Source organism: Grosmannia clavigera, assembly GCF_000143105.1.
Source record: "Grosmannia clavigera kw1407 unplaced genomic scaffold GCSC_168, whole genome shotgun sequence".
NCBI classification, from domain to species: domain Eukaryota; kingdom Fungi; phylum Ascomycota; class Sordariomycetes; order Ophiostomatales; family Ophiostomataceae; genus Leptographium; species Leptographium clavigerum.
In genome coordinates, this window is record NW_014040771.1 from 158,391 (window position 1) to 184,590 (window position 26,200).

The 26,200-nt window shown below is 56.1% G+C and overlaps 6 protein-coding genes across 6 annotated transcripts; 3 read left to right on the forward strand and 3 right to left on the reverse strand.

The window, feature by feature from the left end:
• Positions 1-377: 377 nt before the first annotated feature.
• CMQ_1972 (fas1 domain containing protein) lies at positions 378-1,172 on the forward strand (the record flags this gene model as incomplete). The annotated part of the gene is made up of 3 exons (XM_014314898.1): positions 378-965; positions 1,022-1,081; positions 1,119-1,172. 3 exons carry the CDS (start codon positions 378-380, stop codon positions 1,170-1,172), a joined length of 702 nt encoding a protein of 233 aa, XP_014170373.1.
• Positions 1,173-1,291: 119 nt separating this feature from the next.
• On the forward strand, positions 1,292-7,740 carry CMQ_2024 (transcription factor; the record flags this gene model as incomplete). The annotated part of the gene is made up of 5 exons (XM_014314950.1): positions 1,292-1,316; positions 2,524-3,311; positions 3,403-3,503; positions 3,569-6,734; positions 6,805-7,740. The coding sequence occupies 5 exons, from the start codon at positions 1,292-1,294 to the stop codon at positions 7,738-7,740; spliced, it is 5,016 nt and encodes a 1,671-aa protein (XP_014170425.1).
• Positions 7,741-8,212: 472 nt separating this feature from the next.
• CMQ_1982 (acetyl-acetyltransferase) lies at positions 8,213-9,627 on the reverse strand (the record flags this gene model as incomplete). The annotated part of the gene is made up of 4 exons (XM_014314908.1): positions 8,213-9,224; positions 9,294-9,369; positions 9,428-9,477; positions 9,563-9,627. The coding sequence occupies 4 exons, from the start codon at positions 9,625-9,627 to the stop codon at positions 8,213-8,215; spliced, it is 1,203 nt and encodes a 400-aa protein (XP_014170383.1).
• A 7,254-nt stretch (positions 9,628-16,881) lies between these two features.
• On the forward strand, positions 16,882-18,638 carry CMQ_1924 (major facilitator superfamily transporter monosaccharide; the record flags this gene model as incomplete). The annotated part of the gene is made up of 2 exons (XM_014314850.1): positions 16,882-17,270; positions 17,327-18,638. 2 exons carry the CDS (start codon positions 16,882-16,884, stop codon positions 18,636-18,638), a joined length of 1,701 nt encoding a protein of 566 aa, XP_014170325.1.
• A 2,134-nt stretch (positions 18,639-20,772) lies between these two features.
• CMQ_2040 (uncharacterized protein) lies at positions 20,773-22,030 on the reverse strand (the record flags this gene model as incomplete). The annotated part of the gene is made up of 2 exons (XM_014314966.1): positions 20,773-21,575; positions 21,706-22,030. 2 exons carry the CDS (start codon positions 22,028-22,030, stop codon positions 20,773-20,775), a joined length of 1,128 nt encoding a protein of 375 aa, XP_014170441.1.
• A 458-nt stretch (positions 22,031-22,488) lies between these two features.
• CMQ_1900 (nucleolar ATPase) lies at positions 22,489-25,910 on the reverse strand (the record flags this gene model as incomplete). Its single annotated transcript, XM_014314826.1, has 2 exons — positions 22,489-25,651; positions 25,708-25,910. The coding sequence occupies 2 exons, from the start codon at positions 25,908-25,910 to the stop codon at positions 22,489-22,491; spliced, it is 3,366 nt and encodes a 1,121-aa protein (XP_014170301.1).
• Between the last annotated feature and the right edge of the window lie 290 nt (positions 25,911-26,200).

A 26,200-nucleotide genomic window follows, 5' to 3' on the forward strand; every position in this document is an offset into this window, starting at 1 on the left:
CGTACTAGTTCGGGTACTCGCAACAAATATGACTCCTCTGCATTTATTTAGCAACACATGCCAAATCGCAATTTTTTTCACTAGATATCGTACTAATTTCTTTTTATGTCTGCGGTTGCAAAATATACATACAGTACGGAGATGTACATGTGTACTGCATCCCGTTGTCAAGAGATTGCTGTGTCGAGATTAGACCGCTATAAGTCACGTGACATAAACCTAGATGCGTCATCGGATTCGCTATTGCCTAACTCGAGCGTCTCTTGCCATCATCGCCCAACGACATCACATGTTCTATCATCTCTATTTCTGTTGACCCCTTTTCTATTTTCGCATTTTCACCAAACCCTCGTCAGATTCGATTTTTGTCAACGGCCATGAGGCTAGCGCACCTACCCGTTTTCGCGTCGCTTATTCTCGCCGCCGTCTCCCAGCTTGTGGTCCTCCAGCAGCCACCGCAAGGAGAGGACCGACCTCTGCCTAAAGAGGGATCCAGACCAGAGAAGAAACAGCAGCAGCCAATAGTGATGCCAGTAATGCCGCCAGGGACAGGAGCCGGGTCGGGACATGAGCCTGGCAGACACGCGGCCGTTGGGACGGTCATGTTGTCCGACGTGCTCGGCCGCGACCGCAGCATCAACGTGTTTGCCGGATTCACACGCGACTTTTCTGTGATCACGAACCGGTTTGACGATGTGACCCAGAACACGACCATACTGGCACCGCTGAACTCGGCCATCGAGAAGCTACCGCGCAAGCCGTGGGAAGATCCGGAAGACTATCGCACACACGGCGCCGCTGTCTATGAAGGGGGCGACGGCCAGGAGCGGGCCAAGCGGAACCTACAACGCTTTGTCGAGGCACACATTGTGCCCGTCAGCCCGTGGCCTGAGAACTACAAGACACTGGCAGTTGCCGGTGGGGAAGAGATCTGGTGGGAAAAGGGCAAGGACGGCGTGATGGTGGTGAGAATTCCTTCTCCTATCTTTGCCTCTCTTTCGTCGATTTTCTAACGAAGCAGATTCAACCTGGCAATATTGAAGTGGCTAGCGTTGCCAGCACGGTGGCAAATGGTCAAGTTGTGGGTGCCCGCACTTCCTTGTATTGTTTCCTTGCAGATTACTGACATGTACAAGTGGATCATCAAGGGCGTCCGTAATTATTCCTCTTGAACTTATTCGATGACGGCGGTGATTGGGAGGTACGATTCATGTCTAAGGACAACATCTATACAGGCATGGAGCCGTATCTAATTGGAAACGAATTTGAGATCGACAATAGGGAATTAGCAATGTCATATGTAGTAGAGAAGAATCGTAAGTAGCAAAGCGAGTGTGCTTCTTTTTTGTAATTAGACTGATCAATAACATATTGTATTATGGGTTCTATCTTATTAGCTTGGCCATTCATCTAGATATGTATCATCATTATCGCGGCACAGTAGAGCACAGAACTTGCAAAGTACTCGTACGGAGTATGTATCGGCACCGTGAGCTTTTACGAGGAAGACTTGTATCTTACCGCTCACGCTAATATGATAGCTGCTTCACCGCCTTGACATAAAATTTCATCTGCGAATGTTCACAGTTTCCACAGTTCGCTTCTCTTGACACATTGTTTATTGTCCTACTGCCAAACGTAAGTTGTTGAAGACTCCGCGTACGTCTATCTAGCTTGTCAGTAAGGAAGCATAGTGCCCGGAGTCCTATGAAGTACCGTGAATAGGTCTACTCCGTAGGTGGCCGAAATATGGCCGGCAGAATGCAAACGGTCTCCCACGTAAGTCTAGTGCATTATCCGACCAATCAAGTCCGGCCAGATGCATTACAGTGCGTATAGGAACAACTTACGGTGCTGAAACCTCACAATGACAATGCCGGCGACCGGTTTCGTATGACCTTGAAGCGATACCGCAGACACCACGTGACTATCTGCATCACAGTTACTGCAGACGCGACGCTTATCGTGCTCTTATCAGGCCGGGCCGACAGAAAATCCAGCCCTCCCCTTTCTTTTGTGCCGTGACGCCAGTGTGAACAGCTGGGAATCGCTTCGGCTTTCGCGCAAAAACTCTCTTTCTCTCCTCCCCTTCACCCGCGCGTTGTCTCGTTTTTCGCACCAGTTGCCTGCTCAACGTGCGTTTTCTGGAGCCGATCTCGTCTGGTATTGATATACCCGATTTTTGGGCCCTCTGCATTTGGGGCATTTCGACCGAAACACAACTCTGACACCCCAAAACACGGTCATCTCACACGGCTGCGGCAGCCCTGCAGAACGACTCTGAGAGGCCAGCAAGAGAGGGTTGTTTGTTCCCAGGTATGCAGCTTACTCATGCGATCACACGGGACAGATTATTGCTTTGCTCTTACAACTTCTCTGTATTTTTTCATTGCGTGTTACCTAGTTCTCAAGCTCTACTCGCTTTTTTTCTAAAGTCGTTTCGGCCTGCTAACAATTGTTTTTCCGCCCAGGATTTTCACCGTCAGCACCCGTCGATCAATAGATGCCTTCCGTTTCCCCGAGCTAGGGACCTCCATCGGCGAGCCATGAACAACGCTCATCCCCCGCTCCACGGCGTCGGCTTCGATCGCGACCGTGAGCGCGAACGCGAACTCGACGAGCAGCGAAATCGGGTTATCCACCACCAGCAGGAGGAGACAGCCCTCCGCGAACGCGAGCAGCGGGAACAGGCTGAGCGTCACCAGCGGGAGGCATACTCCGGCCCTCTGCCTCCACAGCAGCAGCAGCAGCCCGGCCCGCCTCACCACAACTCTGCCGGCTCCATCCCGATCCACCAGCCGGTCGCGTCTCGTATTGCCGGTGCCATCCACAGCCCAAATGGCCTCCTGGCTAACCACGGTGGTGGTGCAGGCAATGCGCCGCCTCCGCCTCCGCCAGGCCAGCTGGGCGGTCCGCCGCCGCAGTCCGGAGGTGTTTCGGGATACGGTGGCCCGCCGCCCTCAATGCACTCGGTGGGTGATCAGGGCCGTCCACACCCCTCGCAGCAGCAGCAGCAGCAGCAGCAGCAGCAGCAACAACAGCAACAGCAGCAAATGTACCCGATGATGACACACGGCGGCTCCTCTGTGCCGATGAACGGTGCTCTTGGGGGGTCTGGTGGTCCGGGCTCAATATTTGGCGGGCCTCTTCAGCCTGATAACCGTGCTGTCCAACCGCCTCCACCTTATGGTACTGCCATGGGTCCAGGCCATGGCGGTCCTCCGGGACCGAATGGTGCTGGCGGTCCTCCTGGTCCATCCGGTCCCGGCGGACCAGGTGGTGTGACACAAGGACAGCAGCCTATTCTGAATGTAAGTACTGTCGTCGTTACCTTCGTCCTCTGTCTGGTGACACTGGCTGAGAGCACCCTTATCTGACATGTCGTTTTCGTCCGTTCTATAGGACGCGCTCAGCTATCTCGACCAAGTCAAGGTTCAGTTCCATGAACAACCGGATGTTTACAACCGCTTCCTCGACATCATGAAGGACTTCAAAAGCCAGACGTAAGTGAACGGTCTCGGGTGTTCCTGGCCCTGTGTGGCCTTGGAGCTAATCAATTGCTCCTCAGAATCGACACTCCGGGCGTCATTAGTCGTGTGTCCGATCTTTTCGCAGGCCATCCCAACTTGATCCAAGGGTTCAACACCTTTCTGCCGCCGGGGTATCGTATCGAGTGCGGCCTCGAGAACAATCCAAACAGCATCCGGGTGACAACGCCATCTGGCTCGACCATCCACTCCATCGGGGGAAGCAGAAACCTGCCTCCCGAAGCCCACGCGCCTCAACCTGGGCTGGGCAACATGTTTATGGGCATGGGTGGCCGGCCCTGGCCGCCGCAGCAGCAGCAGCAGCAGGTGCAACACAGCGTCGAGGGTCCCGAGGGCCAATTTGGCGGCCAGCCACAGAACATCCCACCGCCCGGTGTTCCTCCTTACGGCCATGCTGGCACTGCTGGAATGTACGACAACATGCCGCGAGGCAGCCATGCTGGTGTTCCTGGCGGGCCGGGGATGGCCATGGGAATGGCAGTCCATAACTCTGCGGCGCCACGAAACGCACACACGCCGGCTCCTGGGGCTGGCGCAAACGGCGCTGCGGCTCAGCAGCCTGGTGGCGAGAAGCGCGGGCCGGTGGAGTTCAACCACGCCATCAGCTACGTGAATAAGATCAAGAACCGGTTCCAGGACAAGCCGGAAATCTATAAGCAATTTCTGGAGATCCTGCAAACCTACCAGCGCGAACAGAAGCCGATCCAGGAGGTTTACGCCCAAGTCACGACACTCTTCAGCGGTGCGCCGGACCTGCTTGAAGACTTCAAGCAGTTTCTTCCCGAGTCGGCAGCTCACGCACGTCCGGTCGGCAACCGTCCGGGCGAGGAGGCGAACGGGGCCGGCAACGCTGTGCAAACCACGCCGCCCAGCCAGAACGCAGACGGGCCAAAGATGCCGCCGGTGGGGAACTTTGCGCCGCCTTCGAGCACAGCCAAGGAGAGCAAGAAACGGCCGCGGCAGGAGAAGCCGCAGGCACCGATGCCGGCGCCTGCTCCCGTGGACCTGACGACGGCGACATCTTCGGTTCGTGGGTTGCCGCCAGCTGCGGCCAACAAGCGGGCCAAGCTCTCGCACAAGCCGTCTGTTGATGCAGCCGTGTCCAGCACAGAGCCGACGCTGACGCCGGTGGTCCCAGAGCCACTGGCGCCGACTGGGACGATTCAAGACATGCAAGAGGGCCTGAGCTTCTTTGAGCGTGTCAAGAAGTACCTGCCGAACCGCACGACGATGAACGAGTTCCTCAAGCTCATCAACCTGTACCGGCAGGGCCTGATTGAGTTGAACGTGCTGGTGGCCAAGAGCCACGTGTTTATTGGTGGCAACCCGGAGCTCTTCGGCTGGTTCAAGAACCACCTCGGATACACGGGCGAGGACGAGATCATTGAGAACCGTCCGGCGCCTCCGAGCGGGCGGGTGTCGCTCAGCAACTGTCGCGGCTACGGTCCCAGCTACCGCCTTCTCCCGAGACGGGAGCGGTTAAAGCGCTGCAGCGGTCGCGATGAGCTCTGCAACTCAGTCCTCAACGACGAGTGGGCATCCCACCCTACGTGGGCGTCGGAAGATTCCGGGTTCGTTGCCCATCGCAAGAACGGATACGAGGAAGGATTGCACCGCATCGACGAGGAGCGTCACGACTACGACTTTTACATTGAGGCAAACCAGAAGTTCATACAGCTTCTGGAGCCGCTGGCACAGCAGATGCTCACGCTCTCGCCGTCGGAGCGGGAGAACTTCCGGATGCCTCCCGGACTTGGTGGGCAGAGCACATCGATCTACAAGCGGGTGCTGAAGAAGGTGTATGGTCCCGACCGCGGCATCGAGGTGGCCAACGACATGTTCAGCCACCCGTTTGCGGCAGTGCCGGTGATCATGGCGCGGCTCAAGCAAAAAGACGAAGAGTGGCGGTTCTCGCAGCGGGAGTGGGAGAAGGTGTGGATGGCGCAGACGGAGGCGATGTACCTCAAGAGTCTGGACCACATGGGGATCCAGGTCAAGTCGAACGACAAGCGCAACCTGTCGGCGAAGCACCTGGTGGACCTGATCAAGACGAAGCGCGAAGAGCAGCGGCGGGCGGCGGCACTGGGCTCCAAGATGCCGGTATACCAATTTCTCTGGGACTTCTCGGACCGCGAGGTGGTGCTGGACCTGCTGCGGTTCATGGTGCTGTACGTGCTGCAAAGCGGACAGCACGGGGCAGCCGAGAAGGAGCGAATCACGGAGTTCTTCGAGACGTTTGTGCCGCAGTTCTTCGACCTGCCAGAGGAGGTGGTGCAGCAACGACTCAGCGACATCGACCGGGACTCGGGCGACGAGGATGGCGACAGCGGACTGCCAGCAGAGCTGACCAACGGACGCAGCCGACGGACGACGAAGAAGTCGGACTTGCTGCGCGGCGTGCTGGACCCAGGACGGAACGGGTCGCGACAGTCGCGCAACCACAAGGAGGGCAGTGCGGCGTCGGGATCCAAGGAATCGACACCGGACGTGCACTCGGCAAACGAGGAGGAGATGCCGGACGCACCGACGGTGGCCGAAGAAGGGTCATCGCTAGAGCTGTCGAACGAGCGGTGGCTACCGGCGGCGCCAGGGCCGACAGTAGTTTCGGGGGCGAATCCGTTGGCGGAAAGTGAACGGGAGCTCAAGGCGGACGGACTCTTCCGGCGACAGTGGTACAACTTCTTCTGCAACCAGACGGTGTTTGTCTTCTTCAGCGTCTTCCACCAGCTGTACGAGCGGCTCAAGGCGGTGAAGGAGAGCCGAGAGAGCGTGCTGGAGGAGCAGCAGCGGGAGACGGCCGAGAAGCCGGGCCGGGCGCTGGGGATGATGTCGGAGCCGATGCGATACTTTGACGGGGCCGTTGGCGAGGCGTTCTGGCCGCGGACGGTGGAGCTGATCGAAGACTTTCTGACGGGCGAGATCGAGGAGAACCGCTACTTTGACGTGCTGCGGCATTATTACCTGCGCAAGGGCTGGAAGCTATACACGATCCAGGATCTACTCAAGACGTTGTGTCGGCAAGCGCTGGTGTGCAGCGGGTCAGACTCGCGCGAGAAGACGCTGGAGCTGGTGCAGCAGTTTCTGGTCAGCCGGCAACTGGACGAGACGTCGTACCAGACCGAGATCAGTGCGCGCAAGTTTGCCGAGAAGTGCATCAAGGACGGCGAGATGTTCCAGATTACCTGGGTGAGTTTTGTTTGTGTCTCTTCCTCCTGGGCCAGCTGGCCTGGTCGTTTGCCCATGTCTAACAACATAGTATCCGGCCAAGAACGAGACGACGGTGCGTTGGCTGCAGCGTGACGAGCCGACCTTTAACGTGGACGAGATGGCGCTGCGGGAGCGCTGGCAGTACTACATCTCGTCGTACATGCGGATCGAGCCGACCGAAGGCGTGCATAGGGCGCGGCTGCAGAAGTCGGTGCTGGCCCGCAATCTGCCGGTGGCGAGCGATGCGGACTCGGACAGCGGTGACGGCCGGAAGGCGCTGGCCTTTCACGAGGGTCTGGTGCTGCGCATCTGTTTGAACTCATACACGATTGTGTACGAGAAGGGCACGTCCGAGTACTTTATCTACAACCACCAGGCGGCAGTCGAGGAGGCCGTGGAGGACGAGGACAAAGACGGACGCGAAGACATGGACAACGAGCTCGACAACGAAGATTTGACTGAAAAGGAAAACGAAAGCGAAAAGGACAAGCCGTCCGGCCAGCCGAGTCGACGTCGGCGGGCAGAGCAAGCCCGTCGAGACTTGGCGCGCCGACGACGCGACTGGCGCGAGCAGCAATTCCGCGAGAAATTTGTCATCAACAACGCCTGGATGAAGGACCGGACCCAAGACGAGGTCCAGCAGCGCAAGGACGCGTTTGCGCGCTGGGTCGCCGACGGCACGTCGCCCGACGCTGTCCGGACTTCGGCTGCCGCTGCCGGTGTCGTCGTCGGCAGCAACACCGAAAACGATGGGGCTTCCTTGGTCGCCGCAGCCGCTGCAGCCGCCGCAGCAGAGACAGCATCAGCCGAGGCTGAGGCAAAAGCCCAAGCACAAGCAGCTGCGGCTGCGATTTCCGCTTCGGCTGAAGCCCTGGTTTCGGCTGCCGCCTCGGCTACTATCGGCCCAGACGGCCCAGACGGCCTAGACGGCGGCCCTGGCGAGGACGCGCAGACCAGGGCAACCTCGCAGCAGGCTGCCGAATAGCCGGGACTGAGGCTGGGAAAGGACACGGAGGATGGGAAAGGAGCAGCGGTTCTCTGATCGGGCTTTCAACAGGGGGGCTGTTCTTTGCGTTTATGCGTTTTGTGCTTGTTCTGTCTCTTATCTTATTGTTGGGCCTTCATGGGCATGTATCTTACTTTTACGGCTACCAACTTCACTGCAGTTCTTCCTTTGCCCTGCCCTTCCGCTCTCTTCATTTTTGTTTATATTAGTTGCAAGACGCTCGAGCAGAATTAGTCACACGTGCCAATATCATAGGTTCGCTTTCGATGCCGTCTGTCCCGTGGGCCATCTATTAATTGCAAAGCGTCATGCCGGGAGAAAAGACCCCCCGACACAGACACCACTATCATTAGAAAAGGCTGCGCTTTTTGTATATTTGCTGGCTCAAAGGGCCCTGCAATATCGGCCGTTTTGGCCGGAAATCCCTGTCTGTCTCTCTCAGACCAACCACTTACTGCAGGTTCTCAATCACCAGCGACGACGCGCCACCGCCGCCGTTGCAGATGGCCGCCACGCCGATCTTGCCCTTCTTCTCACGCAGGACCGTCGTCAAGGTGGCGACGATGCGTGCACCCGAGCAGCCGAGCGGATGGCCAATGGCCACGGCACCGCCAAACACGTTCACCTTGTCGACGTCCAGGCCCAGAATCTTGGCGTTGGCCAGGGCCACAACTGAAAATGCCTCGTTGATCTCGTAGTAATCCACATCGGCGGCCGTCAATCCGGCATGGGCAATGGCCTTGGGAATGGCAAGGGCCGGCGCCGTGGTAAATCGCTCGGGCTCTTGGGCCGCATCACCCCAACCAAGGATCTTGGCCAGCGGCTTCAGCCCGAGCTCCTTGAGCTTCGCCTCCGACACCAGCACCACGGCAGCCGCGCCGTCGTTGATAGGCGCCGCATTAGCCGCCGTCACTGTGCCACCGTTCGGCTTGAAAGCCGGCCGCACCGACCGCAGCTTGTCAATGTTGAGGTTCTTGGCCTCCTCGTCACGGTCCACACGCGTCGCCGGCTTCCCCCGCGGACCCGGAACGTCAATGGGCGCAATCTCCGACGCAAACACGCCGGCCTCCGTTGCCGCCTGCGCACGCTGGTACGTCCCGATGGCGTACTCGTCCTGCTCGGCACGCGAGATGCTGTGGTCGTCGCTGCACAGCTCGCCCTGCAGCCCCATGTGCTCCTTGGCACCGTAGGCATCCGTCAGGCCGTCGTTCAGCACGCCGTCCACCAACGTTGCGTTGCCGTATTTGGAGCCCTTGCGCAGCGTCGGCAGGTAGTGCGGCGTGTTGGACATGGACTCGGTGCCACCAGCCACCACAATCGACGCATTGCCCGTCATGATCGTCTGAGCTCCCAGAATGATCGCCTTGAGGCCGGAAGCGCACACCTTGTTGACCGTGGTTGCAATCACGCTCTTGGAGAGCCCGCCATTCAGGGCGCACTGACGCGCAGGCGCCTGGCCAAGACTGGAAAAGAATATCATGTCAGCTCACGTGTCCGGTGCAACACAAGACCGAGATCGCAGGATTGCTTACTTGGCTGACAGCACGTTGCCGAAAAAGACCTCCTCGACATCTTCTGGCTTGATCTGTGGCACACGCTCAACGGCGGCTGAAGCAGTCAGTATAAGGTAAGGGTCAGAAGGGGCAGAGCTCTTGCTGAAGCGTACACTTGATGGCGTGGGCGCCGAGGTCAATGGCGCTGAGGCTTGAGAGAGAGCTGCACAATGGGAAACGAACACACGTTCAGTCAGCTCCTGTACAGACGAAGCTCTCCCCTTTTCCAGGAACCATGTGCAACTCACCCTAGAAATGATCCGACAGGCGTTCTGGCGACAGAGACGATATAGACGGGTGGTAGGTTGGCCATTGTGATGTGTGGACAGGTTGTGAGGGAGTGGGATTTCAATGCAACAAAGGGATTGACAACTTGGAAGATTGAGGGGTTGGCGTTGGGAAACGATGCGTTCTTATTATGGCAGAAAAGAGAGCTCGAGGAAGGAACCCCACCCCCAATGAAAAATAGCCAACTTGTTGAACGGACGACACTTAGTCTACATTTTCTCACCGCCCTAAACGGCGCCCATCGGGGCGAGTGCGTGCTTTCCGTTTATCTCCAACAGTCAGTGGGGCCGTTCCCACGAAAACCGCGCGTAGTATGGTTGGAGCTGCGATGTTGGCAGGCACGACAGGCAACCATTGCTCTGTCTTATGGCCTAACTTCCTGCTTTGGCTTCCTGCTCTGGCTTTATACAGCTGCCAGAACGAGACGGAAACATAGACCAATGTCGCTGCATATTTTAGGACTAAATTTGTTTGCTGATCAGGCTGGCTTTAGCAAAAAAACCCCAAGGTCCATTGGATTGATATAACGTCTCTACTGCCTGTAGCCTGCTTTTTTCAACCAATATAAATACGCTAATATTTTAACCTAGTTAATGTTTTTGGCAAGGTTGTCAACACTGAAGACACTACATAGTAAGATATGAGGAGACTGTTGGCCGTTCAGAAAGGGGAAGGTGTAAAGGAGGGGCGATGTTACACGACAAAGGAGGGGTTAAATCCTGCCATACTATGTGATTTCCCGCTGATCTTGCTCAGTATTTTTTTCGTGATCACATGACCATGTTCTACTAATAGCCTTTAATTGTTTTACATACCCCGCGCGTGCGCGCCCTTCTTTTTTCTCCACTTACTTTACACAGCGCTTTCGTCTACCAATTGGTTTAATGAAATGGATTCAAGTAAGTCATTTTTACTCTTGCTTTACTAGTACAGCCTGCATTACTTAGGGGCTGACACGGAGACTGGCGCAGAGACTGGCGTACTCCGTAAAAACCGACTTAAGATACATACCAGCACAGAAAGACTGGCACAGGGACTGACATAAATGAGTATTACATAGTAGAGCGACTGTTCCACCTGACTTATTTAGGCGGTCGCGCACGGCAGAAACCACTACAATCGTGTAAGTGCACGTGGCCGCGCGCAACTATGCAAACATCATGATTACGTATACCAAAGATATATCACGGCACGGCAACCTTTGTACGACGGACTGACGCGGAGTGGCCTCCCGACGATTCAGGCCTACCGAAAGCCACCGTCCTGCCGCTCCGGCACAGCAAGACAGAGTACGATTACTGTCAAAACTGGAATATTATAAGCTTGCCGCTGGCAGGCTAGACTGCTACGCCGTATTTCTCGTGTGAGACCACGTGGCTAGTTTCGAGGCATAAAAGCAGCGGCATCGTGCCCATTTCTGTGATCTCGAGATAGTCAACAACTCACGCTCATTCAACTGCTAAATCTATTCACTATTAACAAGACCTTTGTTTAAAATACTACCTTGCAGACGGCACACCCGCTATTGCGGATGACCTTCTAGTCTTTTAGGACTGAAGTATGACTTGGCATATTGCCAGATATTCGCTTTATGACTCCATCCCGCAGGAAGCTGTTGTTGGGGAGAATCTGACAAAAGTATCTTCGACACGGCGCACCTAGGCCACATAAAGCACAGCTTCGTGTCCGTAACATAGACGGCGTGGACAAAGAAGGAGACGATAGCCTATTTAGACTGGGAGGCAGCGAAGGCCTGGGTAGATGCGGTAGTCGCGGCACGGGCAGCGGCGCTCCGTACTAGCAGGCCAGTGCTAGTAACGCTTTATAGACAGGAGCTTCTTAAGGCTATAGAGGAGTATACAGAGGGGTAACTAGTTCTGTGTGGTTGTTACTAGTCTTTTCTGTTTTATTTGGTGTTTTTGTTACCTCAATACTCTCAAGTGCAATGTTTTCCGTTGACCGAGTTACCATTTGTGTGGGACTACTATTTGCCTGATCGGCATTTCGATACGGTAAAAGCTGCAATTGACGACACAACTTTATGTCAAAGTGCAGTTTGGCCGTCAAGTTAAAACCATCGAGTGTGATTTAGAAATGGTGTCGCAGAAACCACGCGTCTACGAGCACATTCTTTTCTGAAAAAATGCCAAACCAAACTCGGGCAACGGATGCTTGAAGAATGTGTCCTACTTGGCAGTGGATTATGGCTAGCTGCCAATTTTCAGTCCAGGCAATATAGTCTGTCGGCATCTTAGACGCTATAGCGGTTTGGATATGGAAACGGAGGTCGGCTTCTAGCCTCTTAGGAGTAATAGTAAGAATGTTCCGCAAGGAATTGATGCATAACATTAGAGAAAGGCATGTGCAGGTTATTTGGCATTATAGCCAGAGTGTTAGAAGTGTAAAGGTCAAACTATTCGCGTACTTCCTCCATACCATCTTATTACTTATCGTACGCGCGGTGAACATGATCAGGGGAATTAATCAACAGGCCGAAGAGGCCAAGGAACACGATACTCTGTCCTGATGGTTTTCCAGATGCGGCATTGATGGCGGTCTTGATGATCTGATCAAGAGCCTCAAGTCTTGAAAAATCAATTCTGTAGCCTTGAAAATTTCTTACAACCCTACTCTAAAGCCTTCCCAGCACCTTCTGTTTCAATCATAGTCCTCCATTCTATTGCAGATTAATCAGAGTGAAAAACGAGCAATGCTGTCATGGACGCTTCCATCTGGCAGAATGTTCAACCAATCCAACCAATCCCTTAGCTCAAGCAACCTCCGTAACGTTCCTTATCAATCTTGCCTTGGTTTTTGTGGTGATTACTAGAATATCTTATTAGGTAAAACTTGTGATTTACGAAGTCCCCCTACTTCGTACACCAGTCTTATGCCAGTTTTTACGCCAGTCTTTGAAACAGTCTCTCTATGCCAGTCTCTATTCCAGTAAACTTCCACACCGCTCCCTATATCACGAGAATCAGTCATAATTTCTAGTGTGGATAAAGCAAAGTACTACTATGTAGGCCACCCTGTTGCAAAAATACACTTACCATATAAGTCCCTGCCATTTGAGATACCATCACCTACATACACCTACCTTGATAGAGTCTAGGTTTAATTAGTTTATCAAAAAGCCAGAGAAGTTTAGCAGATTTTCAATTAGTCTCGGGGGAAAGCCGCCTCTCTCGGTCTTCTTCCTCATGTCCTCGGCTATCAATTGATTTGCCTACGGATAACTACCTGCTTTCAGATATAAATGGACCGTGTCGGAATCAATACTCCTACACCGAGCATTTGCAAATTACCACCAGAAGCAGCATGAACAATATGGGTGCATAATGCTTGTCGATACAGAAAGGCACTCCCTAACTACGGACTTCAGGAGCATAGGCGTAGCGATAACTCAATCCTGAAATGTTGCCTTCCAACAATGACTTCATTCCTCCATAGGCTTGCACAAAGGCATCCTGTCGGCGATGTCAAATCAAGCTCTGTTAAAGTTGCAGTTCGAAGAGTGTTCATTCTGGTTGACTCCACACGCTTCGAATTATCTTAGAGAAAATACACAATAGCACCAATGATCCTATGTCTGTCAATCTTTGTTCGTCAGCGCGCCGATGCCGCCGCATTAATCAAACCTCGCTCGAGTGCGCGGCCAAGTCACGAGCATAACAGAAATGCACCATTATGGCGCCGGCTGAACCAAAATGCGGTCAGGCTCACGGCTGACAAGAGCCGGATCACGCCGGGATTTCCTCCAGATGGATGCACCGGAGATAGACCTGTCTCCGCAGATTTGCTCTGAGACGACAAAATGGCAACACAATCAATCGCCTTGTCAATTGTGATGATATACCAGCATGTTACCGAACCGCTGAAATTCCAGTGATAGTTAGGGACAGCTTTGAATACTGGAGTAGCAGGAATAGGTGCATGGCGGTCTTGGGTTGTCGGAAAACAACATTAACAGTATTGTCGGATGAGGCGCCGCACACTGGCAGAGTAAGGTGTGGGTACGTAGCATTAATGTCATACAGCTCTGTCGGTGGTGCGGGCAACGTCACTCATGTCAGCAGTTGCGGTACTGCCGCTGTGGCTGGAAGCAACAGGGCGGAACATGCGACCGGTGGACGATCTGTGGACGGTGCACGAGATGGTGGAGGCAGCACGGCAGCTTTCCATAAGCAGCACTGGGAGCTAAAAAGGTTTCCGCTGGCCTGGGACCACCTTTGACAGAAGGCCTGGTCAGTGGCCTGGAACCAAGAGGCGGACCCAGACGACACCGCAAGAACCAAGATGGAGCTGACTCCCAGGCGCACATGGAAATCTCCTGATAATCAACACACACACATACGAGTATGGTACACTCGTACGCACGCTCTCGCGCTAGCCCGGGTCCGATTCCGTGCGAGTACTTGCACGGAGTACCTGCACAAGGGTTGGAAGTTATGAAATATGATGCACTTTGAGAATTTCTCGATTTACCATGCATACGGAGTAGGACGTCGTACTCCGTGCGTCGTATGCAGCAGCGAGCATAAGGTGGGGCAATGCAGCCAGCCCATTTTCCAATAAAGGCAGTAGTCAGCCGACACGGAAGCGATGTCTGTTGTGTCCCAATGAAGCTTGAACGTGCGAGGAGCAGAGGTCAGAAGCTGGGTGCGCACCCCACAGAGATTGAGACAGCCTCTTCTGCGAAACCAAGTCATGAGACAGTGCATATACGAATAAACGGATGCTCAGCATCCGTGTTCCCCGTTCCTACATAGTACAGCATCTTGAAAAGATAAGATACTTCTTTAACGGTCCTTGTTGCGGTAATTTTTTGTAAATTCGGAAGAGACATCATTACGACAAGATCAAGACGTCGATTATTCGCTGCCACGTATCTGACTTGCACAGACGTGGCAATGAGACAGGCAAATATGTCACGCAATTCGTGGAAGCGGTCACTGGACGAATGGTTACAGAGTAATGGCGCTCCAAGGGTCTAGACGATGCTCCATACCTTGTGATAAGGTTAGTGCTCTTCATGTCCAAAAGACACGATGCCAGGGATATTACGAGTACGACGTATCTTAGTTTATAAGAAATGAACCCGTGTTTTCGCATTGCAGCCAGATGGCTCTTTTCTAACCCTACATAGTAGCGTGCAATGCAAATGAGCCCTAGGGACAGCGATCTTAGTAGCCGGCGTTTAGCTTTCGGATAAGTACGGAATCAGCCCTCCACCGTTACAGTCGTTTATGCAGCACAATCTACGGCTGCTCGCCCGACCCTGTCGTAGAATTAGCAGATATCTCACAATACGACTCGTATGTGCGGTACCTTGCTTAGATACAAAGGAGGAGCAGTTTGCGCATCTGTGCCTGTCTTGGTCTATTCGACAGAAACAGCAGCAGGCACGGGGACTGGGGCGGCCTGTCGCACTTGCCGTAAGCCTTTTTGCCGGAGTTTTGCCTGCACAGACCCCCTGCTCGTGTTGTCCCACTTCCGATGCACCTCTGGCTTCCCTCCTGCCTGTGTAAGCGTGGTCTGAGTACGGGTGCGTTCCTCCCCGGAAAATCGAGGTTGTCTCAACGGAGTTCTGTGTAAATTGTGGAGTCGCGGCACATCATATTCGTCCGGCAAAGCGGTTGGCCGTGATGGCAGCAAGCAGAAGGGGAAATGATCCTCATGCACACGAGACAGAATGACAGAATGCAAGATGCCACCCAGCTGGGCAGAAGCAAGGTTGAGCCTTGCCACGGCGGCCCCGGGCCACGGTAAGCGTGCGAGGTACGAGGCTACTCCGTACAGTTGTGCATTGTATCGCTACCCGTGAGCACGAGTACGAGCATTTTGTGCCAACATCAAAAGAACTACTCCATTCCAGCCCTAGCGCCTCCAGGCAACAGGACACTTGATTCTCGCCGCTCGTGCTCGCAGATACAAATGCACCAGCACGCCACATGCTTGGCTGCTTGGCAGCTGCTGTTTGGAAGAGACGCGGTGTGTCAGCGGCGAGCATAATAAATGTCTCAGCCAAGAATGGAATCCGAGAGGGGAAAGCGATTAATAACGGATGGGGTGACAGGGCAAAAGAGGGAAGAACACCAAAAAAAAACCCGCCAAAAGACGGAGCACGAGTACGTACTCGTAACAACAGCCCACAAATGCAAGCCCTTACTATGCAAAACCCCTCCCTCTCAGCGGCCCTGTGCAGCTTGCGAGGCAGACGGGCTTGTACGCCGGCCGGCAGCCTTTCGGTACTCACGCCAGCTAGGCCCAGCACCCCGTACGGAGTCCCTCTTCTCCTCATTGACCAAGGCCTTTTAGCCAGCAGACGAGGTTGCGGGCAGGAGCGACGAAGAGCTGTGGGGCTAGAACAGCCTATGACAGCGCGTTACAGGCCTCCCTCCTCCACAAAAGTTGGCGTAAAGTGCATGCTCACAGAAAGCAGAAGGCGGGCCCCCCTCCTCGCCCCGGCCGTCTTTCAGGAGAAGGGAGTTTAGCGAATTTAAAAAAAAGCATGCCCATACTCGATGCGGCGTAGGCGGTCGCCCACTTTCATTTTCCTTCTGGCCTCTCCTCTTTTCCCCACTGTTATTACCCACTCAAGCCACCATCACATCCTCCTCTTTTCCCTCTCTTCGCCCTCCTCTCCTCCGTACGGAGCAGCATATTGTCGCTGCCACCTGCCCGTCCCTTTTTTTCTCCATCTTCCTCTCCCCGTCTTTCAAGTGCCTCTTGCTTCAGACGGGCGCAGCCAGGGCCCGATCACGCCGCCGCCAACCGACAGGGGTGGAAAGACGACCACTGGCAATACATAATCGCGAGATCCCGAGAATGCGTGTTGGCACATAATATGATTTGCCCCTGCAGACGAAAACGCTCGGTATAATCGGAAAATAATCGGCTAGGGTTACGGACGACCGCCCCGATCGACGACGACGCCTCGACGACATCGCCTGCTCCAAACGCTGACCGGCTGCTTCAATTGCTGCCTCGCACCACCGCCGAAAGAGAAAGAGCAAATCCGACGCCTTTGGGGACTGCAGGCTCCTCTTGGCTTGTCCGTTCCGACGACGACGACGACGACAGCTCGCCGCACGCCAACTCGTCCTCGATGCGCAGCCACACCTGCGGCCGGAATCGTAATCGAAGCCGCCGCGACCCAGCTCCCTCGCATCTTCCGCCATCTCGTCCTATCTGCAGTCCTTGTCTACCGATTCTGCATCATTTCTGCCAGCCTTGACCCCCAAGGCTCTTTCTTTTTATTCCCGCTGACGTCGCCATGGCTCGCCTCGCCATGGGCTGGCGCAAGCCCGACAACGTGGCCGGCTCTTCCGCACCGGCCATCATGGTCGGCTTCTTTGTCGCCACCGGTGGACTGCTCTTCGGCTACGATACCGGGTCCATCAACGGCATTATCGCCATGAGTGCCTTCCGGAAACAGTTTGGTACCGACCGACATGCAGATCCCCCCATGCCTCTCTCCTCTGACAGATTGGCTGCCATCATTGCCATCCTCAGTGCCGGCACCATTGTCGGCGCCCTTGCCTCTGCCCCGGCTGCCGACATCATCGGCCGCCGGATATCCATGCTCTATTCCATCGGCGTCTTTGTTTTTGGCGTCATATTCCAGATCTGCTCGACCAGGATCCCAATGCTGCTGGCTGGAAGGTAGGCTCGCGTCTGCGCTGTCTGGCCCTCTCCCCCCTGCTAACCCGAGCTGTCAGATTCTTCTCTGGCATCGGAATTGGCGCCGTTTCGGTGCTCGTCCCCCTCTACCAGTCCGAAATGGCCCCCAAGTGGATTCGTGGAACGCTGGTGTGCGCCTACCAGCTCTTCATCACCGTCGGCCTGCTGACTGCCTCGATCGTCAACATCCTGACCTACCGCATGCAGAACGCCGCTGCATATCGCATACCCATGGGCCTGCAGCTGGCATGGGTATGCTTCCTGACCCTGGGCATTCTTGTCCTACCCGAAACGCCGCGTTACCTGATCAAGTGCGGCATGAGAGATGCGGCCGCGCTGTCTCTAAGCCGGTTGCGCCGCCTGGACATCACCCACCCGGCCCTGATCGAAGAGCTGGCCGAGATCCAGGCCAACCACGAGTACGAGATGGCCCTGGGCCCCGACACGTACATGGAAATGTTCCGCGGCGCCCCCCATCTCGGCCGGCGCACTCTGACCGGCAGCATTTTGCAGAGCCTGCAGCAGCTCACTGGCATCAACTTTATCATGTATTACGGCACCAGCTTCTTCAGCCAGGCAGGCATAGGCAACGCCTTTTCCGTGTACCTGATCATCAACGTCGTCAACGTCGTCTCCACCGTGCCGGGCCTGTTTATCGTCGAGGCTTGGGGCCGCCGCAAGCTGTTGATGGCCGGTGCCGTTGGCATGGCCGTGTCTCAGCTTCTCATCGCGTCGTTCACCGCCGCCGCGCCTTCGGGACTGGCCCACGCCTCTGTCACGATCCTGCTGATTTTCGTCGCCATCTTTATCTTCTTCTTTGCCGCCTCGTGGGGCCCTGTGGTGTGGGTCGTCACGTCGGAGATGTACCCGCTCAAGGTGCGGGCCCGGTCGATCGCGCTCACGACGTCGGCGAACTGGTGTTTCAACTTTGCCGTTAGCTACAGCACGCCCTTTCTGGTGGACGAGACCCAGGGCTCGGCGGCTCTCGGGTCGCGCGTGTTCTTCATCTGGGGCACGTTCTGCATCCTGTCTGTCTTTGTCGTCTACTTTATGGTGTTTGAGACCAGTAGGCTCAGCCTGGAGCAGATCGACGAGATGTATGAGCGTGTGACCAAAGCATGGCTTAGCCCGGCGTTTGAGCCGAGCTGGAGCTTCCAGCAGATGCGCGACCTCGGCTACTCCGAAAGCGGAATCCCCCCCGAAGTCGCGCACGAGACGGCGCAGGTCCAGCACCACGAGCTCGCCCCAACGACATCGCATTCAGAAACGAATACTGACGTGACCGCATCATCTTCAGGCTCAGAGAGCAAGGAGATCCCGGCCATGGCAGATGTCGATCTTGCATACTAGGCTTTGTTTTTAACGCCCTGATGTCTTTATTGTTTCTTGCATAACATACCCACTCTCTGTTTTTTATTGCTGGCATTCACTTTCGTTTCGTTTTTTCACATCTATCTTGTATATTTTAACTGGTCAAAGCGGCGGAGTTTTCTTATGTGAAGGCGTTTGGGCAGTCTGAATATTTTACGTCTCCAGCCGCTTTGCGACGCTCTCAAGACCCTTCCAGGGCGGAGAAGGAAGAGTCGAGGACAAGGACCCAGCATACAGCAGTATTGGTTGTCATGGATTTTGGATTAATCTAGCGGTGTGTTTGATAAGGGTTCAGGAAAGGGATCGGGTGGAAAAGGTACGCCTTGTTACCTTGCCTGGCGTTTTTTTCTTTCGTTTTGTCGGTATGAAAAAGCTTCATTTGGGGTTATCATTTCATCCCGACCTGGAGGAGAGTCTTGCATGTGGTACGGTGGTACCATCGTACTCTCTTGGAGTTCTTTTGAGATTTTGTGCCGGAAGCTGGGTGAGATATTATGCTCGAAAATGCCTACGGTCTGACGCGTTGTGAATTATTTTCTGTCTTTCTCTCTCCATGAAACGGAAGGTCGCTATCTTATTTATTATATCCCGAGTCGGGCGGAGAGCTCGACAACAAGCTTTGGTGATGTTATCTTGAGGTGCTGTGATTCTGTTGTTGGCAGCTGCTTTCCAGCCAGATCATTTCTACAACAGTCGGTCAATACAACCTTTGAGCCGAACATTTCTTGCGTCTGTTAGCCTGTGTGGGTGTGCATATGCTGTCTGCATTCCAACAAGGCGGTTTCCTACACTTCTCTATAAATACCACCGGGCTCTATTGGTTCTGCATGGCCGCCTGAATGCTCGACGGCAAAGCGGGCATTACTTCTGGCGCAGAGCTCGTCTCTGCAACCGTATCGTCAACGGTATTGTACTCATTTAGGACTCGTGTGGTGAAAGGTGGGCCTTGGCCTCTCTGAGCAGCTTACGTGGAGGGTATCACGACTGAAAATGATGTGTACAGCCAACAGGCGAGGCTTACAGGCGTTAGCAGACTCCACACCACCACTCCCAAGCTGTTAAACATGTGTGGGGAGAACTGTTGGAAGGTGCTGATCAGGCATGTAAAAGGGCAATGCGAAAAACCTGGGGTAGTTGTATGCATTGTGATAGGAGATCACGTGTTTAGTAGGGTCATAGACGGAGGGGTAATTGACTCAAGCCCAAAGAGTCTGACCTTGAAAGTTCAAGCCTCTGTTCAACAGGTAGAAGGCGTGGGCTCTGATCGGCCCGTTTAGCGGACAACCAGCTTCGTCTTCTGTTGCAGGGTGTAGGATGTTGGCAGGTTGGTGTGATCCCCATCCTTATCCTCGTACCCCGCATTATGGTGAGGAAAATGTAGGCTTACTTCAGCCGTCAACCTAGTTACCTTGCAGGCTAATACAACCGGCGATAACTCGGCAGACCTGCTGCAACAAGTTTTGAGGAAAGAAATGGAGCAGCGGCAAAAATCTAATGCCGCTAGTGCACGGCGTGTCGGAGCAGACGCGCTTGGCGCTCGCCAGCCGAATGACAGTGTTATTAGACGGACTGCCAATGTAGAGGGCTGCATATTTTACACACTCTTTTCTTTACCCGTAGTAGTAAGAATAAGGGGCCCCTTCCCGACTAAGCCGGTATTGTATATAGGGATTGATTACTTTAGCATGGTCGACTGCCGAATCGTGTCAATTTGATACAACGAAGGGAAGAGAGATTAAGCGTTTACATCTCTGTAGCATGTATTTCCATAAATTATATCGACTATTGGCTGTACCACAGAAGCAAATTACAACAAGGGATAAATGACGTAAGAGTAAGCTGCAGTCTTGGCGAAAAAACGTCTGACTCGTCACTGCTAATAAGGGCTACTGGTATGGATGGCTGCAGTTTTAGCCCATCTTGCAGATATTGGTTCCAATTAAAGCAGGACAATACAGGGAGCTGGTCAATTCGTTTTCATCGACACAGTCGAGGCATTGGCTCCTTGTCGATTGTAGCCAGCAAAGTAAGGTAAATGTGATCAGTATCATTCAGCCAACTTGGATATATGCTATACTAGCAAGACAAGGACTGGACCAAGAGGCGCTATCCTTCAGCCGGACCGCTGCTGTCTAGCCAGCTCATCGCGGAAGGCGTTTCCGGTGGTGGAGCTGCCGGTGTGAGTAGTGTTTGGGTGGTAGACGTCGTCGTTGAAGCGATCTTCGGTCGGCGTGCCGGCCAGGCTGCCGAGGAGGTCGCTGTCACGGCGCAGTCGGTCGGCCGGCCGGTGGGACGTGCTGCCGCTGCCACTATCGACGCGGCCGTGGAAGCGATTCCCGAGGTCGACAGTATCTTTGCTGTCGAGGTTGATGGCGCCGACGGCAGCACGTTGGCGCCGCGACTTGCGGATGCCGTAACCGCTGCGGCTGCCCAGTGGTCCAAAGCGCGAGCGGCTCATGACGTTGCCGAGACCGATGTGGCGATGATGGCGGTTCCAGAGAAAGGTACCGGCCAGCACGACGATGATGAAGCCGAACACGGCGGGAAGGCCAATGTACAGGGCTGGGCCGGTGGGCGCCTTGGTGAGCTCAGGGAGGGCGGCAGATGGCTTGGCCACGGTGACGACGGGGCCCTGGACAACGGCGGATTGGGACGAGGACACAGACGCGGACGTGTTAGCCTGGCTGCTGCTGCCGGTCAGGTAGACCATGGACAGGCTGACGTTGACACCAGCAGAGCCGGCACCCTTGAGCAGGGATGCGTCGACGGACCAGGCATAAAAGGACCAGCCGGCGGCGAGCGTTCCGGAGGAAAAGGCCTGCTGGACAATTGCGCCGGTCGAGGCGTTGAAGAGGTTTCCGGTGATGACGACGGATGTGTTTGGCGTGGAGGCGAAGTAGGTCGGATCCCAAGTGACTGGTTGTGAGCGAGGGAGAGATATGGGGGGGAGAAAGAGGAAAGGGAGGAAGATAGGAAGGGAGAAAATGGACAAAAGGGAGAAAGCAAAGATCTTGCTAATCTCTCTCCGTCTTGCCGTACCACTTACTGTAGTATGTCCCGCCCGGGTTGAGCGTGCTGCCGTCCGAAGGAGCACAGAACGGCGCCTGTGCGCCGGCGGTGTTCTGGCAGACGGGAAAGGCGCCGGCGCCGTTGGTGGCCGTGGCCTCGGGCAGGGTGTTGGTGGTGCTGCCGGTCCCTTCTGCGTGCGAGTCTGTCGACGTCGGCTCGGCCGTGATGGTATGGGCAGAGCCGTCGCTGCCGACGGAGATCCAGGCGTTGGTGGCCGTGGCCGTGGGTGCGGACGTCAGCGTCGGGGCTGCCACGACGGCGGCGACGGCAGCCAGGAGGGCCAGGGGGAGGTGGCGATGCATCGTGCGTGAGGGCAGAAAAAGAGCGAGTTTCAGTGGACGATGGCGAGGAGAGGGCGATGTCCCAAAAATCCCCAAAAAGGCAAAGGACAAGGGTGTACGTGCGCGTCGGTCTCTGGGTCAGGAAGGAACGACAGGACGAGCATAAGGTACTCGGGTGAAGGAAGGAACGAGCAGACAGCCGGCAGAGAAGGAGAGACCGGGACGACATACAAAAGACCCCAGATGTCTTCGGCCGCCCCTATACGTTTAATTGGCATTGGGTAACACAAAACAAGCTCTATCTCGAGGTGGGCCCTCTGCAAGGTCCACTGGTTATGTAAGCTGTAAGCGGTGATCAGATTGGGGATCCCTCAGATGGAGCTAGGCGATCTTTGAGCTAAAAGGGAGAAAAGAGATGAAAAGAGAGGAGACGGAAGAACGACAGACGACACACGCAGCCATACAGCGGGGCCGCCGGCTCACCGCCGCTTCTTCTTCTTCTTCTCGCCATATACCTCGTCGTACACCTCGGCCACGGTGGCCTGGCCTGGCTTGCGCTTCGTGCCGCCAGTCTTGGCCGTCTTGATGCTGACGACGGTACCGCTGCGGCCGGCGGCAGCAGCGACCTGGCGCTCAGCCTCGACCCAGCCGGGCGTGTCGGTCTCCTGGACCTCGTACTGGTCGAGGGGCAGCGAGTCGATGAGCTCGCGCTGGCGGCGCTTCTTCTCGCGGGCCTCGTCGTCCTCGTCGTCCTCGTCGACTACAGCCAGATCTTCCGCCACCGTCAGGGCCAGCGGCTCAAACCGCTGGTCGACCGTCTCGTCGTCGTGCACGCCGGTCGCGTTGGCAGCCGAGACGCCCGCCAAAGCGCTCCGACGCGGCCGTGGCAGCTCGGCATCGACGGCGGCTGCCACCAGCGTGCCAAAGTGCGCCGTGATCTTGCGCAGCACCTTGATGAACATGGCCAGCAGCTGCGACATGGGCAGCGTCAGGTCGGTCACGACAGCCTCCATGTCCTTGCGCTGCAGCCCGACGGCCAGCAGGATGCACTGCTGGACGCCGGTCAGGGAGGACCCCTTTTTCAGAGCGTCGTTCTGTGCCAGAATCCGGCCGGTAAAGTATAGTTGTGCCACTGCCGGCACCAGGTCCAGGATCAGGTGGTAGTCCAGCATGTTGTTCGCGTACGACTCGAGCCGCTTGAGGTCGAACGGCGTCAGCAGCGCGTTCAGCTCCGCGTGGGTCAGCGGCCGGGCCTCGCCGTCGACGTCAAACCGTGCCGACGCCGCCTGCGCCGCCTCGCCGATGCTGAGCGCCAGCGCCGGCGGAAACGCCCGGAACTGGTACGACAACAGCGACAGGAACCGTCGGTGGAAGTCACGTGAGAACGCCCCCAGCCACGCCCCATCGCCGCCTGCGCCACCGCCTGCGCCACCAGCTCCATGTCCGAGCGGCCGCAACATCACACACGTGTGCTCGCCTGTCAGCTCGTTGGCCGTCTGTCGCAGGTACACGGGCGCAAACGCGGCCCGCTTCCAGAACTTGAGCAGCTGGCTCGTCAGCCCGTAGCTGACGCCCACATAGTCCAGTCCCGGCGGTCGCCGCTCGGCCAGACGGGCAAACAGCGGCGGCATCGCGCCAATGTCGCGCACGCGGATGTCGTCTTCCAGGAGACTGCCAGCGGCCCCGGTGGCCACATCCGTCACGTCTGTCACGATGCGCGCCGTTGCCGGCTCGTTCTCGTCGGCCTCGGACAGGCTCAAGAACCGGCCCTCGTAGTAGTCGCACAGCAGCTGCAGCGCGCGAGCACCGTAGCCCTTGGACACGTAGTCTGGGTTCGTGGCGATGCGAACGACCCGAGCACCTGACAGCGACGCAAACTCGTCGTCCTGGAACTGCTGGCTGACCAGCCACGGGATCAGGTCACCCGACGGCCGCATCCCGCGGCTCAGCGACTGCATCACGCTCTCACGGCTGATCCGGCCCTCCAGCGCCACCTGCACTACGCAGAGCGGCTCCGGCAGCCGGCTGCCTCCTCCACCACCTTCCTCATCGCCGGCCGAAGACGGCGCCACCAACACAAACAGCTCGTGGGCCGGCGCGTCGCTCATCAGCTGCAGGTCGTCCGGTGTGTTCTTGTAGTGGCTGGCCACGTAGAGCGCCACCATCTGCTGCAGGAACCGCTCCGAGACCGGGTGGAAGGAGAAGAGTGTGTCGCGGTTGACCAGCAGCAGCTCGCACGAAGACGGGTCCGGGTAGCTCGTGCTGCTCTGCCGGGATACCCGTGGCAGCGTCGCGTCCAGACAGAGCACTGCGTTCAGCCACTTCTCCACCGCGTCGCCCTGTGCGTATCGGATCGGCTCTGACAGCGTGATCTCGCGCAGCGACCGCGATCCGCTCGCCAGCAGCTCGTAATCCTGTTGTGACTTGGCCGCCCGTCCGGTTGACCGATCCGTCACCGCCACTGCGTCGTCATCATCCGTCCTGGCTGCCGTGGCCGCCTTCACCCCGCCTCCCCGTGACTGCTCGCGCAGCTGCTTGATCAGCTTCAGCGACAGCGACCGCCCCGTGCCCTCGTACCCGTTGATCGTCGATGCCATGAACACCAGGTACGGCCCGATCAGCTGGCGCACCAGAGGCAGCGGAATCGCCGCCGCCTCGTCGATCACCACCAGCTCCGCCTGGCCCAGAACGTGTGCGTCCTGCGGCCGGATGTACTGGATCGTCTGCCGGTGCTCCCGGTGGATGTTGACCCGCACCACCGGCTTGCTCGGCAGGTCCGGGTTGGTCGACTGGATGATCGTGTAGTCGACGTGGTCGAGGTAGCCGAGCGCGTCGAATCCGCGGAACACAAACTCAAATAGCGTCTTCAAGTTCTCCGGCGATGGCGACGTGATGAAGATGTTGGCGTACCCATGGGCCACCGCTGCTGCAACTGCGAGACCCATCGCCGCTGACTTGCCGCGACCACGTGCTGCCGTCAGTGCTACTGTGCCGCGCAGCGACTTCTCCGCGATCGCGTCCGCAAACGTCAGCAGCGCCCGTCCTTGGTCCAGCGTCTTTGCCAGCGGCATCAGACTGCCGATTGGCGGCGTGTCCGTCAGGCTGTCCCGCAGCTCCTCCAGCTGTCGCTGGCTCGCCGTCCGCACCTTGCCGCCACTGACGCCTTCTTCATCCTCATCTGGTGGCGGCAGTGCCTTCACGCCCTTTCCGCCGGAAATCGGCAACACGTTCAGCTCGTCGTCAATCACCAGACACGCCTCGCAGCCTCCCAGCGACAGGATGAACCGCTCGTTGAACCGTGGCACCACGTCTGCATGTGCCTCCGTCCGGTACCGCGCGTGCACGTCCATGCTCATCGTGTACAGCTGCCGCAGGCTGCTCATCCCCTTCAGCAGCAGCACCACCAGCCCGCCACCTTCTACCGTCTCGATCGTCCGCGCCAGGATGTTCGGCGTCAATGCCTCAAAGTCCTGCAGGATACACATCCCGTACGTGTTGCCCAGGATCTTGTCTGTCTCCTTGTAGTACACGTACCGGATGTTGTGCAGCGACACAAACAGCTCGAACGGGTCGTTCGTGTTGGCCTCCCTGATCCCCCGCTTGATCTCCTTTTTTATTTTGTTCTCCCGCTTCTTCCGGTGGCTATTGTTGTCAGTGACCTTCTCTCGCCCGCATGTCCGTCCTCTACCACAGCCTACCTCGTAAACCCAAGCAGCTTGTGCTTGTATGCCCACAACACCGACTTGTTCTGCGCCACGTCCATGCTCGACATGATGTAGTGCAGGTGCACAATCACATCCTTGGACCGGTCTCCAATCACCACAAAGAAGCTGCGCTTCTTCTCCTGCACGCCATTTCGAATCAGCGCCGGAATCCGCGAATCTACCGCTTTGCGCGACATCTTGCCTGCTCTTTGCTGTCCTTCCTGGGGGTGAAGTCGTTCGCTACGAGGACCAGCCAAAGAAAAAAAAATGGCCCATAGCTAAGACAAAAATTTTGGCGGTAAAGCTTTTCTGCCGGGCGGGCGGTCAAAGGTGGATATGAGGTCTCTGTCACGTGACACAAAGCGATGGCGAGCAGGTCACGTGCATAACTCTACCCGGAGTAGCATCACGGCTTTCAGTACGGAGTACCAAGTGCACCTAATGTATCTTCTTTTTTAGCGTACCATAGTTCTATTGGCAACCCTCA